A 17,512-nucleotide genomic window follows, 5' to 3' on the forward strand; every position below is an offset into this window, starting at 1 on the left:
ATCAATTACCTAGATTGGTTTTTAACTATGGCCTGTTACAGACAGCCAAAATAAAGCTGCTTTGAGTCACAGTGGAGGTATGGTGTTTCAATGATGCATGCGTCGTAAGAGTCCAGAAGTCGCACCAAAGCCACGCTCCAGCCCTAAGGACTGGAGCGTGGCTTTGGTGTGGCGTCTGGACTCATAGGACACATGCATCATTGAAACACCATACCTCCACTGTGACTCAAAGCAGCTTTATTTTGGCTGTCTGTAACAGGCCTAAATGTTCTATTTAATGCATGTATTTGCACAGGAAAAGGTGAAGATCTGAAGAGACTTGGTCACAGCAGAGGCCTTCTTGAAAAGGAATTCCTTCCTGTGTAAAAAGTGAGGAATGCCTTTACTAATGGAAATGGAAGCCACCACTTACAATTTAATTAATGTAGGTGGTGGTTTCCATTTACACTTACAAAAACAAAAATGATATTTAAAAAACATGTTGTCTGCTTAATCAGGCACTTGTTTAGTTGATAAAAAGCTTTTGAATAATTTGAGTTCCCCAAGTCAACTGGATAAGGAAAAAAAGAAGACGTAAATACAGGCAGAAGGCTAGGGTACCAGGTGCTGTGTGAAGCTTATTGTCCAGCCTCCCTGTCCTGTACACATATAGGTTGCAGGCATTGACTTTAGCTGCCATGTTTATATTTTGGCACCACAAAAAATGAAGACTGAAAACATCACTAATACACAGAATCTATGAGAAAAACCCCTTGTTTACTGCACTGTTTTCAGGAGCAAAGTGAAGTTTGAAAACTGATTTTACTACAGCTCCCAGAACCCACCAGCCAATAGTCACTGGGTGATTATGGGATTTATAGCCCTCAAAAGTAGCTTTTCCAAGCCCTGAAGGTAACTTGACTGAGAAGACTAGATAGATTCAAAGTGTAGAAAAATACTCAATAAAACAAGCATTTAAGTATCTCACAGTTTTGAGAATTTTTCCAATATTTTATTAACTAGAGAAAGCATAATATTGCATCTGTCATACAGCCAATACATTTCCAACTTCTACTTGAAATTCTCTATACAAAGTCAATGCAAATAGATAAGATTGTTGATGGGATAAAGAGCTTAAAATAACCAAGAGGTATAAAAACAAGTTTGCCATCTTGCCCTGAGTAGAAATTTCAAAAGATAAAAAACTGGGTTCTCAGTGATGCAACCATAAACATGAATATGAAGTTTAAAGATGGCACTCCAAGTTCAATAAAACACACATTCATGCTCTCTCAACTGCACACATTTTAACAGGCTCTTTACTGTAGTTAAAAATCAGATGGGAATAGTGATGAAAATATGTTCCTCTCATTAGACACTGGTTATATAATTTGGCTGGTAATTCTTCTTGTTGAATATTTAATGTTCCACTTGAATTTAGTACCAGCTTTGAAGCCCATCCACTTTTAGTGTATTTTAAAAGAACATGTGTACATAAATATTTTACATACAAGAGTCTCCCTATGAGAGATGCTCCAGTGCCATAGTAAAGCAAAGCATTAAAATCCTCCCTTTAGAATAATCAACATGATTTTGCTCATTTGGGGTGGATTCAAGGACAGCCTGAAGAACTGCATAAGTAGAGCCCCATTTCTAGGCTCCCTGAAATGCATAGGATTATTTAAGGTGGCAGTAATCATGCCACAGTGAGAATTTGGAGGGGGCTCCATTGAGCCAAGTGAAATTCCCAAAGAACAGGTAGGCCTAGTAGCAATCACACCAAGACCACAATAAAAAGCTGGCTGGTTGATGCCAGCCTCCCACAACCTCAAAAGCAAAGTCTGAAGGTGGGAGGTCTTTGTTCAAACTTACTGTAAGTTCAGATTCTTTCTGCTGAGAGCAAGGTGGCAAAGACATTTTCTCTTTAAAACCTGGTTAAGAGATTAAGCAGAATGGAAGTAAAATATATCTTCCAGTAATAAACAAAATGGTATTTTACAATCCACCATCCTCACTCTAGAAGAGCTAAGAGCAGCAAGGGGTCTCAGTCTAGCGGCTGGGGGTCTGCAATAGGCATGGTATGGAGTACTTCATCTAGGAGCTGGAGAGCACGATGCAGGTGAATCTCAATCCAACATGGTGTCTCTTTAATGCTCTGCCTTGGGTAATCAGGTCCCCAGCCTTTGACAAAACTCATCCTCAGGATGCACAAGCGGCGAAGGTCATCTACACCAATTCCAGCAGCTGCTGACAAGCCTAAAAACAAGAGAGAACAGCATTAAGTACTGTTTTTAGCTGTACATTTCAGAAACTCATTTCCTGGCATCAAACCAGCATTGAACAGCTTGTGTGGTCTACCTTCAGTGCTTGCCATTAACACTTCTAGATTACTGCAAATATTTTTAAATGTCTTTGCCAAATCAGCCGTGTGCATCCTTATCATTCCCTGTTTTCCTGGCTGTGGGAGAGCTGTGTAACAAATGTGTAATGGTCTCGTGGTAAGCCTTGAGGTCAGGGCATTGTGCTCCAGATGTTCTTGGGACAGCAACTAGCCCTACCTAGTACAGCCAACAACACAGGATGCTGAGAGCTGTAGTTAGCAACATTTGGAGGCCTGCACAAGTCCTCTTCCTGCTATAATTTGCATAGCCTGATTTATACACAAGTCTCACATTCAGGGAATATTTCAACAAAAATTCCTAGCGCACCATTCTTCAGATCTCTCCTCAGAGTTTGACAAGAGGTCCTAATGATGCTTACTAACCCCTGCTTCTGCCCCGTAGAGCTATTTTAAAGCTGCTTTTTTTTTTTTTTTTTGGTCAGAAAATTTAATTCACATAAACACGGCAGGAAGTAACAGCTGCTTCAGTGGAATTGCAACCTCTGATTTCCTGCTTAGTAGTATTCAAAGAATTTCTGAAGTATTGCTGCACCCTCTCAATTCCAATGGGGAAAGAATTTTGTAAATGCTTTCACACCCAGAACTCCTGCCAATTTTACAAGAGCCTGTCATATTGAAAGGGGGCAAAACAAACTCCCATAAAAATGAGATGTAATGGCTTAGTCCAAATAGCACAAAAAATCATGGCCGACTAGGACTCAGCTTGGTCCTTGAATTCACAAATTAGGCAAGAAATAGATGGTCAAAACAAGATGGTTTCCAGCCGGCTTTCAGGCAGGGTATTTAGACAACACATGCCTTGAAAATGGCTGGAAAGTACACCCAAGCTGCACTACAGGGAGAAAAGCCAGACTAAAAAAGAGCTTGATTTTTCCACTTCTTCCCAGAAAGTGTACACCTTCACAAGTACATATAAATGAACCAATACCGGGGCTGCTCTAAAGAGTCACTCTTTCCAAACCCTAACACTAATTTAAATGAAAGCGCATTTAAAAGGAACAGAGCTGCCATAACCAAGCGGTGAGGGTGGCCATGCTCATAAGTGTAACCATGGCGGGTTACAGACGGGCCGTTTGCAGCGCGTCCGCGACGTGCTAGGGCTGCCTCGGGGCGGAGCATGCACACGCCCCGCAACCCGAGCACGTCACGCATGTGCCGCAATTGCGCAGCACTGTCCATACGGCGCGTGCACCCGCCACGTCACAGCTGCACAGCTTCTAGAGGGAGCTGCGCAGCTGTGACGTAGCAGCCCCGCCTTTGGCGCTTTGCGTCGTCGCAAAAAGGAGCCACTTTTTTGGGCTCCTTTTTCGCTGAGCAGCTGCACCGCGCTATTTGTATGTTGCGGCGCAGCTGTGCAGCAAAGTGAGGCGCTGAGGAGGTGCCTCTTTTGGGTGGTCTGTAACCCACCCATGTTATGAGCACAACATACACAAAACAGATAGCCACAAAGGGGGCATGAGGTGAAAGGGTGTGTGTGAATGGGGGCATGATTGTACCTTGTCAGCATCTACATGGGCACACCTCTGCTCCGATGCTTGTCTCAGTGAAGCGCTGCACACACGAATGTGTGCAGATTCACAGGGACAGCCATCCAATGATATCATAGAATCATAGAGTTGGAAGTGACCACAAGGGCCATCCAGTCCAACCCCCTGCCATGCAAGAAATCTCAATCAAAGCAACCCCGACAGATGGCCATCCAGCCTCTGTTTAAAGACCTCTAAGGAAGGAGACTCCACCACACTCCAAGGGAGTGTGTTCCACTGTCTAACAGCCCTTACTGTCAGGGAGTTCCTCCTAATGTTGAGGTGGAATCTCTTTTCCTGGAGCTTGCATCCATTGTTCCGGGTTCTGTTCTCTGGAGCAGCAGAAAACAAGCTTGCTCCCTCCTCAATATGACATTCCTTCCAATATTTAAACAGGGCTATCCTATCACCTCTTAAGCTTCCCTTCGCCAGGCTAAACATCCCCAATTCCCTAAGTTGTTCCTCATAGGACATGGTTTCCAGGCCCTTCACCATTTGGACACGCTCATTTCTCAACATCCTTTTTGAATTGTGGTGCCCAGAATGGGACACAATATTGCAGGTGGGGCCTGACCAAAGCAGAATAGAGTGGCACTATTACTTCCCTTGACCTAGACACTATACTTTTATTGATGCAATCCAAAATTGCATTGGCCTTTTTAGCGGCCGCATCGCACTGTTGACTCATATTGAACTTGTGGTCTACTTGGACTCCTAGATCCCTGGCAGTCATTGGCAGTTCACTCCTGAAAAGGTGTGCAGGGATAGTGAGGGGAACAGTTTTAAAAAGGTACCCAGCACCACAGCCTGAAACCGCACTGCGTGGTCAAGACATGTGCATTCTAGTCGTGTTGGGAGTAGGCAGTGCGGTTAGTGGGGTTTCATGCGGCTTTGGAAAAGGCAGCTTCAAGCCACTCTTTCTGCCCATCTGTTTCACCCCTTATTTAGTCATCAGCTGACAACTGGGTTTGTACACCATGGTTTCTGCAGTGTCTGAAGAGACAACAGTTGTGAACTCTTGCTTTGATTCCAACATTACACCCAGAGATAATAATGCTGAGCAAAGAAAAAACAACAGCAGATAAGCAACTATTAAATCATGGTGTGCTTAGGGATGTAAGATTTCTAGAAATTCTGAAACTAAGGGGAAAATATCTCCTCCTTTGTCTCACCAAAAAGCAGGAGAGGGAGTATGTAATATCTGCAGGTTTCTTGGCACCCTTTACAATTCCAAAATTAGTTAATTTAGCAACATAAATATAATATGTACAACTTATATAACTTGATGTGCTCATTACATTATTGTGTCTGCTAAATTTAAATGAAAAGTATATGGTAGGTTATACAGACAATGGGTACAAATTTACTAACGGAATGATTTTTTTTATTCATTCATTCACTGAAGAGATTTATATATTGCTCAACTGGCAGTTGACAAATCATCTTGGAGTGGCTTCTAGGTCTCTTTCATCAACAAAATCAGATTTTTACAAACAAATCAGCTGACATTTTATCATAATGTTAATTAATGTTATTTATGGAGCTACAAGGGGCAGAACCCCAAAGAAACTATCTCTTTATGCATTTTATGAGATTCTGGCAAAAAAGTTAAAATGTTGAGAACAGAAGAAACACTCCACACTGTAACACCAAGGAAGTCACTATGCATTGAACTAGCTGACATGCCTTATTCCTGCTGGCTTGAGCTGGTAGGGGAGAAGAGACAACAGGATAAATTTGCTTCTTCTTCTTTTAATTTGCAAGCAAGAGAGGGAAATTATTTATACTAGCTCTGTAGCTGATATAAAATTCCCCATGAGCACCCCCATTGATTTGGTATGCTGTGTGAAATGAGCCCTGCATCTTCTCTCGTTTTCATCATTGTGTTTGTTTTGCCCCTTTTCAACATGGCATGTTTTTATAAAGTTGATTTCGTGTCAAGGTCCTTTTCTCCACAGGCACTTGAAATAGGGAGTCTAAAGTTAGGTCTCTTTCCCAAGGTCAGAGATCCAAAGTCTTTGTCCCCTTCCCAGAGGGGGAGATCTAACCTACTCTACTATTGCCCCTGGAATATTCTCACAGGGATCACAAGTTCTTTCACTGGTCTTCTCTGAATGACTTACTTCTACAAAACAGCTACAGAAAAGAAAAGATCAAGTTTCGGTTAACAGTTATTCTGCTACATCCATTTATTTTCTGACCTACCACAAAAAGTGCTTTTGCTACTTTTGATTTTGATTTTTTATCATTTGCATTGATTCCTAGAAAATGAAGATTTATCTGATTATCCTCTCTATGGATATCATGTTCTTTATCATGCTGAAGGAGAACATTCTATAATCTTTTTATTTGCATAAAATTTCATTTTATTTTCAGTCTTATTTTGTAAGGTAGGAAAATTCTTGGGGGTGGGGATGAAAGAAATCTCACACTGTCTTGGCTTTTCATGTCTCTCAGTATCTAAGTTCAAATCATCTCTTAAGTTAGCACAGGTCTTGGTTTGGCATGTTGTTTGAGCTGAGCAGACATGGCACACTGCATTGTTTATTATCATGTCACTGCCAAAAGGGAATTTATTTTTTAAAAAGGAGTTGGAACCAGGCAGTACACAGGTGCTCTGTGCCACTTACTGATAGCTGGCGCAATTCCCCCTACAGATCCAGGCCCGGGGATGTTTCCTGCAACTGCAGCAGCTTGAGCAGCAGCTGCAGCCTGTGCTGTGGCAGCCTGCTGTTGCATCTGACGGTGACACTGACGCAAATCAAACACCTTAAAACAAAACAATAATTATTGTAGATTTTAATATGCAAATCAAAATCCATTAAGATTAGAACAAATGAAACCATATCTGTATGATGTAAGATGTTGTTGACTGTACAAACCATAAAATATAAGAAGGTTGCGCATATTCTGAGTGAGAACTCAATCAAGCAGTGCCCATTTAAAAGCCATACAGTGATTGTAAGTGCAATGAGCAGGAAATGTTTGCTGTCTCTACTCTATATGAAGCCAAGAAATACTATTTGTTTACCTAGACTTGTGAGCAGCTGTGAAGGTGTGTGTAATGCAAGTGGTTGTCCTACTTATTTTTTTATTGAGTGAGTGAGTGAATTTATACCCTGCCTTCTCCTGGAATAGGATCTTCTATGCAAACTAGGCTAAATTAACAGGACTTTATTCTGAGTAAACATGCATATGATTATATAGGACCTGTGTGTATATGCAAATAAAATATACTGTCACTATAATGTCTCATTTAAACAATTACTGTATTTTCTGGCATATAAGACTACTTTTTAACCCAGGAAAATGTTCTCAAAAGTCAGGGGTTGTCTTATACGCCGGGTGTTGTCTTATAGGACGGGTGCTGAAACCTGAGCTGAACTGGAGAATCTGCGGTCACCGCATATGGTGGGGGGCCCCCTCAAAAACGGCCACAGCCACATCCCTACCATATGTGGCGACTGTATGAAAGCAGCAAGGGTGGTGCTGTACAAGTACAGTAGAAGAAAATCCACTCATCAGGATTTGTGGAAAGAAGTGACTTAACGCGATCCCGATGACGAGGTGAGGGGGTGCCTTACCGGGAAGGTGTGAATGAAGGGCGGACCAAGTTGCAGGTGTCCGAGACACCCGGGGTATGGAAAAAAGAGCCATGTTTGTGCTATCGCTCTGATAGTCTTGGAGACAGGGAGGGCTGGGCAGGTAGGGAGAACTGAACAATCCAAGCAGGCTTTGTATACAACAAGTTTTCCTGCTAAGTACCTGCATGTCATAAGCATTTGAATTAAAATTACCACATTGAAATCAAATCTGATGTTTTTTTGATTTTTATTTGGTGCGCGTCGGAATAGGAGTAGTCTTATACGGCAAGTATATCCCAAACTCTGTATTTTAACTGGAAAAGTTGGGGGTCGTCTTATACGCCCGTTTTATACGCTAGAAAATACGGTACCATGTGTTTTCATACCATTCACTGTATGTACCTGCTGCTGTAGTACTGCCATACTGAAAATTCCAATTCTGCATTTGAACAAGTTCTAATACTAAGGAGATTATCACACTGCACTCTTAAAACGTTGCTAATTCACTTTAACTGCTCTGGCTGCCTCCTGTTGCATTCTGGGAGTTGTAGTTTAGGAAGGGGCATTTAGAATTCTCAGCCAGAGAGCTCTTAGGCTTCACTGAACTACAAACCCCAAATGCAATAGTCAGTCAGAGTAGTTAAAGTGGATTAGCAATGTTTTAAGAGTGTAGTGCGATAATCTAATATATTGTATAAGGCAGGGAAGAGTATGATATGAACTTTGTTGTATCCCTTCCGTCATCTTTAAGAAAGTGTTGTTGCTGTTGTTGTGTGCCTTCAAGTTGTTTCCAACGTATGGTGACCCTAAAACAAACCTATCATGGGGTTTTCTTGGCAAGATTTGTTCAGAAGAAGTTTGCCATTGCCTTCCCCTGAGGCTGAAAGTGTATGCCTTGGCCAAGTTCACCCAATAGGTTTCATCGCTGAGATAAAACCTGGTCTCCAGTTGAAGTCCAACACTTAAAGCACTACACTATGCAAGGATTACAAATACTATATAAATGGGGAGTGTCATCCTACTAGGCAGTTATGACACAGTAAGCTAGATGCATGACCTTGTAAACTTTCACTCCAATGAATGCCTAACAAATTGTAAAAAGTATTCAGTTTGAACTTTCAGGTTAAGACTAGTTAAGATTTTTCAAGTGGCAAAGAATGCTTCGTTTTGCAAAGAGCAAATATTCCAATATGATATCTTCCATCTACCTACGCTAGTAAATGCTCCAATTCTTTATGTAAATCTGTGCTAGAAAAAGAAAAACTCTTTCCACTACTAGTTACTACACTGAAGATAATCTAATTTTTTCAACTAATGTATAAAGATACCAAGAAAAACTTCTAGAATGAAAGCAGATAGACTCACGTACATATTTTTGGTAAACATTCATTTAATACTTTGCCTAAGCTTATAAAATTGCTACAATTACTATACATATGGGAGGGGGTTACATGCATGCATAGCTAGTTTATTAATAGTTCACACAAACCTTTATGTATGCACTTGGATAAATTTTGTGAACTGCATCGCCTGGTGCACGTCCTGCCTCTCGATCTAAGTAGTAACTCTGAACAAAGACTGCATGATCGCTGAGGCACCGAACCCATACATCACCTTCCCCTTTACATTCTAGCTGAACACCTTTACCTATATGCAACCTAGGGGAAAGAAAGACAAGAGTACTACAATGGACTCAACAAAATGGGGGGAACCAAGTGATAGGTGAATTAGGTAATTAAATGCTCTTAGAAACACAGTTCTTAGGGGAAAACAGGATTTTTATTTTTATGGTACTTCCAAGCTGCACTTCATTAGTTTCAGCTGCAACTCAAAATGCAAATCTTTCTTTTTCCTAGATCTGGTCATAAAACTGTATTCAGACAGAGCTGTGCAAAAAGCTACAGTCAAGGGTTTTTAAGGCAAACCCAGGGCAGCTTCAGATCCTCAGGAACTGTGTAGGCTCATCACTTACCTGTTCCAATACAGAGAAACCCTCCATTCTATCCCGCAAGACACAGCAGGGGGATTATGTAATATATGTAAAGCCTTTTACAACAGTATAAAACATCAAATTTGAATTTAACTCAACAGGAAAACAAATCAACAGTTTCACTTAGAGGAGTGTGTTTCATGTCAGCTTCTTTGTCTACCTCACTGATAATGCTCTGAAGTGATATGATCAACATCTGCAAGTTGTGATACCTATTTAGATGTTTAAAAGTCAACAAATTCTTTTACAAATTCTTTAGGATATTTCTAATAAGGTTGGATGTCTGCAGATCTATCCAAAGACAATAAAAACTGGTGTCACAACACACAAAATGATCTGCCTCTGAACTGTTTTGACATAAAAACATAGAAGCCAACAAAAAGATGATGTACTGCTGCATAGAATCATAGAATCATAAAGTTGGAGACACCAAAAGGGCCATCCAGTCCAACCCCTGCCATGCAGGAAATCACAATCAAAGCATCCCCGACAGATGGCCATTCAGACTCTGTTTAAAGACCTCCAAGGAAGACTCCACTACACTCCGAGGGAGTGTGTTCCACTGTCAAACAGCCCTTACTGTCAGGAAGTTCCTCCTAATGTTGAGCTGGAATCTCTTTTCCTGTAGCTTGCATCCATTGTTCTGGGTCCTGTTCTCTGGAGCAGCAGAAAACAAGCTTGCTCCCTCCTCAATATGACATCCCTTCAAATATTTAAACAGGGCTATCCTATCACTTCTTAAACTTCTCTTCTCTAGGCTAAACATCCCTAGCTCCGTAGGTTATTCCTCTTAGGGCATGGTTTCCCAGACCTTCACCATTTTAGTCGTCCTTCTTTGGACACACTCCACTTTCTCAACATCCTTTCTGAATTCTGGTGCCTAGAACTGGACCCCCTTTGGGGGTAAGAGCTGGGTTTCCTTCTCCCCAGGAACATCTCACAGAAATAAAGGCAAGACGAGACGAGACCTGAATGGAAAGCTGGACAGGTTCCCTTGGAAGTGGACAATGACCTCTGCAGGAAGCCAAGCCACCCTTTCAGTCAACCAGCAATCTGCACCTTCTCACCTGAAGCTTCTTAGCTGTAGCTCCAGGACCTTGGGGGCACAAGGTGGGGCTTGACCAAAGCAGAATACAGTGGCACTATTACTTCCCTTGATCTAGACACTATACTTTTATTGATGCAACCTATAATGCATTGGACTTTTTAGCTGCCGCATCGCACTGCTGACTCACGTTCAACCTGTGGTCTACTTGGACTCCCAGATCCCTTTCACATGTAGTCTCGTTCAGCCAGGTGTCCCCTATCCTATATCTGTGCATTTGATTTTTCCGCCCTAAGTACAGTACCTTACACTTCTCTGTGATGTATTTCATTTTGTTAGATTTGGCCCAGCTTTCTAGTCTATTCAGGTCATTTTGAATTTTGTTCCTGTCCTTTGCAGTATTTGCTACTCCTCCAAATTTGGTGTCATCTGCAAATTTGATAAGTATGCCCCCAATTCTGTCATCTAAGTCACTGATAAAGATGTTGAATAGCACTGGGCCCAGGACAGAACCCTGTGGGACCCCATTGGTCACTTCTCTCCAGGATGAAAAGGAGCCATTGCTGAGCAGCCTTTGGGTTCGGCCGGTCAACCAATTACCAAATTCATGTAACAGTTAACTTGTGTAGCCCGCATTTTACAAGCTTGTTTGCAAGAACGTCATGGGGATCCTTGTCAAAGGCCTTACTGAAATCAAGATATACTATATCCACAGCATTCCCTTCATCTACCAAGCTGGTAATTTTATCAAACAAAGAGATTAGATAAAATTGCACAGGGTGGAACAGCACCCATGCAGACCAAAACAGTGCCCATGGGGAGCCATCCAGGTATCACCCAGTGTGTTCCACACACACCCATGATGTTCATACTTTGGGTAAGGAAAAACTTTAACAGGGAAACTGAGAAAAATATTTATTTTCCCCCCTGAGTAGGCAAAATGTACACAAACGTTATACCGAGTGTTCCCCTTGTCAAACTATGATGTCATGTTAAAGAAGATGAAAACTGCAAAAAATGTTGTATGCCATTTAACCATGAAGTCAGAAGAGAGGCAAGCAGCAGCTCTCATCACTTATGAAATTGTCCATGTCACCATAGTGTACCCATTAGAAAAATGAGGGAGTAACACTTCAGCTGCCTGTCTGCAGTTTCAAACAAGTGAACATACGAGCCCTGTCAACAGACAGTTTATATGAATTCCACCAAGCATGTACTAATTTCTAGTGAGAGACTGACCATATCCTCTGGCAATGTTAACAGCTTGACTCTGCAAAGTCCTTTCCTGGCAGGGAACAACAGGTGCAAGTAACAGGATGAAGACAGGGAAAGTGGGAAAGGTAAAAAAGACCACCTGCCCTCTTGATCCCTGTCCATTGTGGCTGGCCATCCAGGGAGGTGAGGCAACTTTGAAGTTACTACAATCCATAATAAATGCCTCCCTCAGGGAAGGTTGTTTTCCATCGAGTCTGAAATTAGCAGTGGTGAAACCCATTCTAAAAAAACCTTCCCTTGATCCCCTGGACAAAAACAGTTACCAGCCAGTATCTCTTCTTCCCTTTTTGGGTAAGGTGATTGAGAGGGCGGTTGCAAACCAGCTCCAAGCAGTCTTGGATGGCACCGATTATCTCGATCCATTTAAAACTGGCTTCAAGTCAGGATACGGAGTGGAGACTGCCCTGGTCGCCTTGGTTGATGATCTCCGTCTGTGCATTGACAGGGGAAATGTGGTCCTGTTGGTGCTCTTGGACATCTCAGCAGCCTTCGATACCATAAACCATGGTATCCTTCTGGAACGCCTGAGAGAGTTGGGAATCGCTGGCTCTGCTTTGAAGTGGCTACGTTCCTACCTCTCGGGCAGATTCCAGATGGTGATGCTGGGGGACAGCTGCTCCTCTATGAGAGAGCTGACATCTGATGTCCCTCAGGGTGCCATTCTGTCCCCCATGCTGTTTAACATTTACGTGAAACCGCTGGGTGAGATCATCCAGAGAAATGGGGTGGGGTGTTATCAGTACGCTGATGACACCCAAATTTATTTCTCTATGTCTCAGACTGTTTCTGTGACCAAGGAGGGCATCTCCCCCCTGAATGACTGCCTGAAGTCGGTAATGGATTGGATGAGGGAAAATAGACTTAAGCTGAATCCAAGTAAAACGGAGGTACTCGCGATAGGTAACCCCAATCCGGGTATGGAGATAAGTTTGCCAGTTCTAGATGGGGTCACACTTCCCCTGAAAGACTGTGTCCGCAGCTTGGGTGTGCTCCTGGATTTGTCACTTCAGCTGTTTTCTCAGATTGATGTGACAGCCAGGAGTGCCTGTTATCAGCTTCGGCTGATACGCCAGTTGCGCCACTACCTGGAGCAGCAGGACCTAGAAACGGTCATACATGCTCTAATAACCTCTCATCTTGACTTCTGCAATGCGCTCTACATGGGGCAACCTTTATGCCACATCCAGAAGCTTCAATTGATACAAAACATGGCAGCCAGACTGGTCGCCGGAAAATCCAAGTTTGACCATGGCCTGTTACAGACTGCCAAAATAAAGCTGCTTCGGGTCTCTTTGGAGGTATGCTATTTAAATGATGCATGCATCCTAACAATCTGGAAGGTGCACCAAAAGCTGCACTCCAGTGCTTAGGAATGGAGTGTGGCTTTGGTGTGACCTCCGGACTCTTAGGACCCATGCATCATTTAAATAGCATACCTCCAAAGAGAACCGAAGCAGCTTTATTTTGGCAGTCTGTAACAGGCCCATATTACACCTATTTTACAAACCTTTCACAATCTAGAAAAACCAGATTGGCAGTGACCTCCCGGAGGTCCTTCTCTGTCACCCCTCCAAAAACCTGGAATCACTTGCCGGAAGAGATTCGCCAATTATCTTCACTCAAGGCTTTTAAAAAGGCGACAAAAACCTTTCTCTTCCGGCAGGCCTTCCCCGAGTGATAATGTCCAGAGCCTCCTTTTATTATTTTCCTTTTATTATTTTTCTTATTTGCAGTTTGTTTTTGTTTTTAATTTTTGATGTATTGTTATGTGCTTTTTAACCATGTTTTACTGTTTAATTTTATAGTTGGGAGGGAGGGTTGGGCCGGGGTCTTGTGGGGCTTGTTGTTTTTATTATTGTGTATTGTATGAACTTCGTTGTTACCTGCCTTGATCCTCAAAGCGGAAGAGGCGGGATATAAATAAATATTTATTATTATTATTATTATTATTATTATTATTAATTATTATTATTATTCTCCAGTAACAACAGAAAACTTCACAGATGCTCTGGAAGTGCTTCTATTCTACTTGCACAATAAGGTTCATTTCACACAAATAGGCACGTCTGGATTTCCATGGGCTTGAAGACAGGCACCTGAAGTGATTCCCTGGGAAAGCACTACGCATGATGCAATAAATTTAACCCATGCATCAAATATGCAATAGTTTATTCACAGATGCCAGGTACACCCTGAATTTAAAAGTTTTATTTCTAAACATAACATTTTGAAATGAATGTGTTTCCACTATTTCTGACTTTTAGGAAAAATTTTGAAAACTCAGCTGGGTGTGACAACAAATAGCCTCATCACTAAAATAAGCAGTCCTGGATACAACAAATTCCAGCAATAAAACAGAATTTCAGCTAAACTGGGAAGAGTTACTTGGAATTATTTTAATCCTAATTTGTGTTTTTTCCCCTTGGAATATATCAGCCTTGTATTCTGGAGAGGCAACCCTCCTTGAAAGACCACACTGGGCTCATGATCTCATAGCTTTTCCAGAAAAAGGGGTGCCCTGCTGAATGAAAAGTGGCCAGCTTGCAAGATTCCTCACTCAATGTTTCCTAATAAACATGAAGAGGATCAGTACCGCACTTCACCATGTATGTTTACTAAGACCCCATACAGACAGGCCAAAATAAAGCTGCTTTGGGTCACTTTGGAGGTATGCTGTTTAAATGACGCATGCGTCCTAAGAGTCTGGAAGCCACGCCAAATGGAGTGTGGCTTTGGCGTGGCTTCCAGACTCTTAGGATGCATGCATCATTTAAAACCTCCAAAGTGACCCAAAGCAGCTTTATTTTGGCCTGTCTGTATGGGGTCTAAGATTAGCAGCTCACAGCCCTAAGTGCTATCTGAATGGAAAGTTTTTCTGTCTCCCTCACTTCTTCCGAGAGACCTCTAACTCACACTCATCTTCCACCAAATTTTAAAAAAAATGGTGCATTTTGGGTTTTCATGTTTTTCAAATCAATTCACTAAGGTACTGATGACAAGAAACACCACACACATCTCACAAATAATACATAAGCAATGATCATCATGAACATACATTAAAGTAAAAATAATGTAAATAGTAACATTAACTTTTCAAATAGCATGTCCAAACAATATCTATGTCACAATGTAGAGACCCTGCAATTCTTCCTCTGCTTTCACTCCAAAACCTCAAATACACTCAGATAATTATAAAAATAGGTTAGGTTTATTCAATGATACTCCTGGTTGGAAGTGAAAGAAAACAGAACCATGTTTGTACACATACCTACAGGGGCCATGGAGGTAGAGATATATAATTTGGCTGGCTGGTGTTTTCTCTCTATATTTTCTGCTCATGCTTCACCTACAGACGGGCACTCTCAAGTCTTGACTCACTTCTTTCCAGGTACCTTTCTTTTTCTCAATTCTGTCACCAGGCTGCAGATCCCATCTTTCCTCTCTTAACATACGTACTTCTCTAATAAAGCCTTTTCTTTACTTCACACAGTCTTCTAGTGATTGACTCCAAACATCAGTTTCCATAAAGTTTAATAGATGAGACACTTCTGCATTCATACAGCCCTTTCATTAAGAGCATTATTTCACAGGGCAACCTACCCAGCTTTACACAACTCATCTGGGCCCACTGCACTTTTACAATCATTCGTTCATTCATTCATTCATTCATTTGGAGAACTAGTGGGTAATGGCTGGTTCCAACTGCATTTACTCACCAATTAAGATCTACAATTGCTTAAGAAATGGACTTTATAATGCTGGACCAAATGTTTGGCATATTCTCCCAGAAGGAAAAAAAAAACCTTAGGAGGCAATAGTATCACTAAAGTTTGGATGTAAGTAATGACATTTCTGTTCACTAAAACGGAAGAAGGTACAGTAAAAAGCAACCAAGTCAACATCCCCAAACCAGGAGAAAAACATACCAGGGCCCAAAACATACCTTGCTCTTTCAATGGCTTCTGTTCTATGAACATTGGACAGCTGACCAAGGCAAAAGCGGTCCCCTCCTGAAGGATCTACATATCCATCCACAGTAACAATTGGACAGCTTGAAGGGACTTTGAATGTTTCACCAACTTGAACATCCATCTCAAAATAGGCAATTGAGCACCAATACTCTGGGGCTAAAAATTAAGATGGGGGGTGGTGGAGAACAACAAGGTAGAACACAGAACAAGCAGCAGAGAAAGAACGCAAGGAATTACTTTCGACACCATTTCCCTGTCCACAAATATCTCTCATCCTCTTTATTTCACTAGGGAAATACATTGAAAGCTTCTACAAGTTAACTGCTCTGCAATTTGGATAGGGGAGGATTACCCATCATACTAAGCTACACACCATCATTTCTCCAGATGATTATAATTAGATTTTTCAGACCCAAGACAAATTTCCAACTTCCTGAGAGAAATCAGGCTTTATAAAAATCTACCACTGGCACCAGTTAAGTACTTTTAAAAAGTCTGCTGCTGTACACAAATTTGTACAGGCAAGGATGGAGAGGTCCCAATTATTTTATCTCATCAGCAGCTTGGAGTTTCTGTAACACCACTTAAACATTTTTTTTCAAGTTCTTTAAAAAACACACCATTGAGTTGTTAAGAGAGGGCCCACATATCAAATAAGTGATGTAAGAATTTTTAAAAGGGGGCATAAATAGGGCACAAGTTGAAACAATTACCATATATAAAAACAAGAGCCATTTACCTAAAAACAGTACTTACCAGGATGATTTGATATAGGCGGCTGGAATGCAAGCTCATTATGAACTGGCCCTTTAAAAAAAAATTAAAAGTCATGTTATTTATCCACTGTCCTCACAACTTCTTACATTCTGTAAAAAAACAATCCGATTTGAATTATTACTATATGTAAATTGTTACTGTACCTAAGCAACACAGCAAAAATTAATACTTTGCATATGTGTGATATCTACAATAGACAAAATCAGACTCAGTATAAAGACTGCCCAAATACTTAAGGCACTGCTTATTTGTCAAAAAGCTGTTTTTATGCAGGACCCACAACTTTCTTACCAGAAAAAAAATGGCATCCCTACCTCACCTCAAACAAACATGAAGTATTCTTCTTTTGTAAAAAATACATTTATACCCTATATTTTCTCTAGAGTTCAGAGTGTCCCACATGGAGCTATACCATTTCCTGCCACAGAGTAAGTTACAGTGAGAGAAAGAGCAAGCAACTGACCTACAACTAACAATCATCCTCTTCCTACACAAAGCATGTATCAATGGGGTAGTATATGAGTGCTTACAGTAATGTCCAGGATGGGGCATAGGTGGATGATGCTGAAGATGTCCATTCTGATGGTGAGGGATGCTAGGTGTATAAGCTGCTGTTCGACTACCAGTCCAAGTTGTTGTACTATCTTTAAAAAAGAAAGAAAGAAAATCTGATCAGCTCAATTTTTTAGGATATTCCTCATCTGCTTAAAACAGAAAAAAACAAGCCCCCTAAATACAAACAACACCATTTACTTACTGTAGTGAGGATAAAGCACCAAAAGTATCTTGCAGGTATACATTTTTAACCACTTTGGTTAACACTGCTGCTTTTTCTGCTGTGAGGAGAACACTGACCTTGGCAGCAGGAGTGTGAGCCTCCCTCAGGCTGATAACTCAAGCCAGCTGTGTTCTCATCTAAAAGGAAGGCCTTCATTTGACTATTCATACCCTTCAGATAACAAGC

At 41.4% G+C, this 17,512-nt stretch overlaps 1 protein-coding gene across 4 annotated transcripts in view; it reads right to left on the reverse strand.

Annotated features, from left to right (window-relative positions):
• Positions 1-953: 953 nt before the first annotated feature.
• The window catches only part of SMAD4 (SMAD family member 4), a 57,517-nt gene continuing 40,958 nt past the window's right edge, over positions 954-17,512 (reverse strand). For all 4 annotated transcript variants that reach the window (XM_042448898.1, XM_042448896.1, XM_042448897.1 and 1 more), the window contains 6 exons: positions 17,079-17,192; positions 16,528-16,578; positions 15,744-15,927; positions 8,980-9,148; positions 6,537-6,675; positions 954-2,235 (listed from right to left, as the gene is read on the reverse strand). In XM_042448898.1, coding sequence (XP_042304832.1) covers positions 2,024-2,235; positions 6,537-6,675; positions 8,980-9,148; positions 15,744-15,927; positions 16,528-16,578; positions 17,079-17,192 — 869 coding nt within the window. In that variant the 3' untranslated portion in view covers positions 954-2,023. The remainder of the gene's footprint in view (positions 2,236-6,536; positions 6,676-8,979; positions 9,149-15,743; positions 15,928-16,527; positions 16,579-17,078; positions 17,193-17,512) is intronic.

This window comes from Sceloporus undulatus, chromosome 2 (assembly GCF_019175285.1).
Source record: "Sceloporus undulatus isolate JIND9_A2432 ecotype Alabama chromosome 2, SceUnd_v1.1, whole genome shotgun sequence".
Lineage (NCBI taxonomy): Eukaryota > Metazoa > Chordata > Lepidosauria > Squamata > Phrynosomatidae > Sceloporus > Sceloporus undulatus.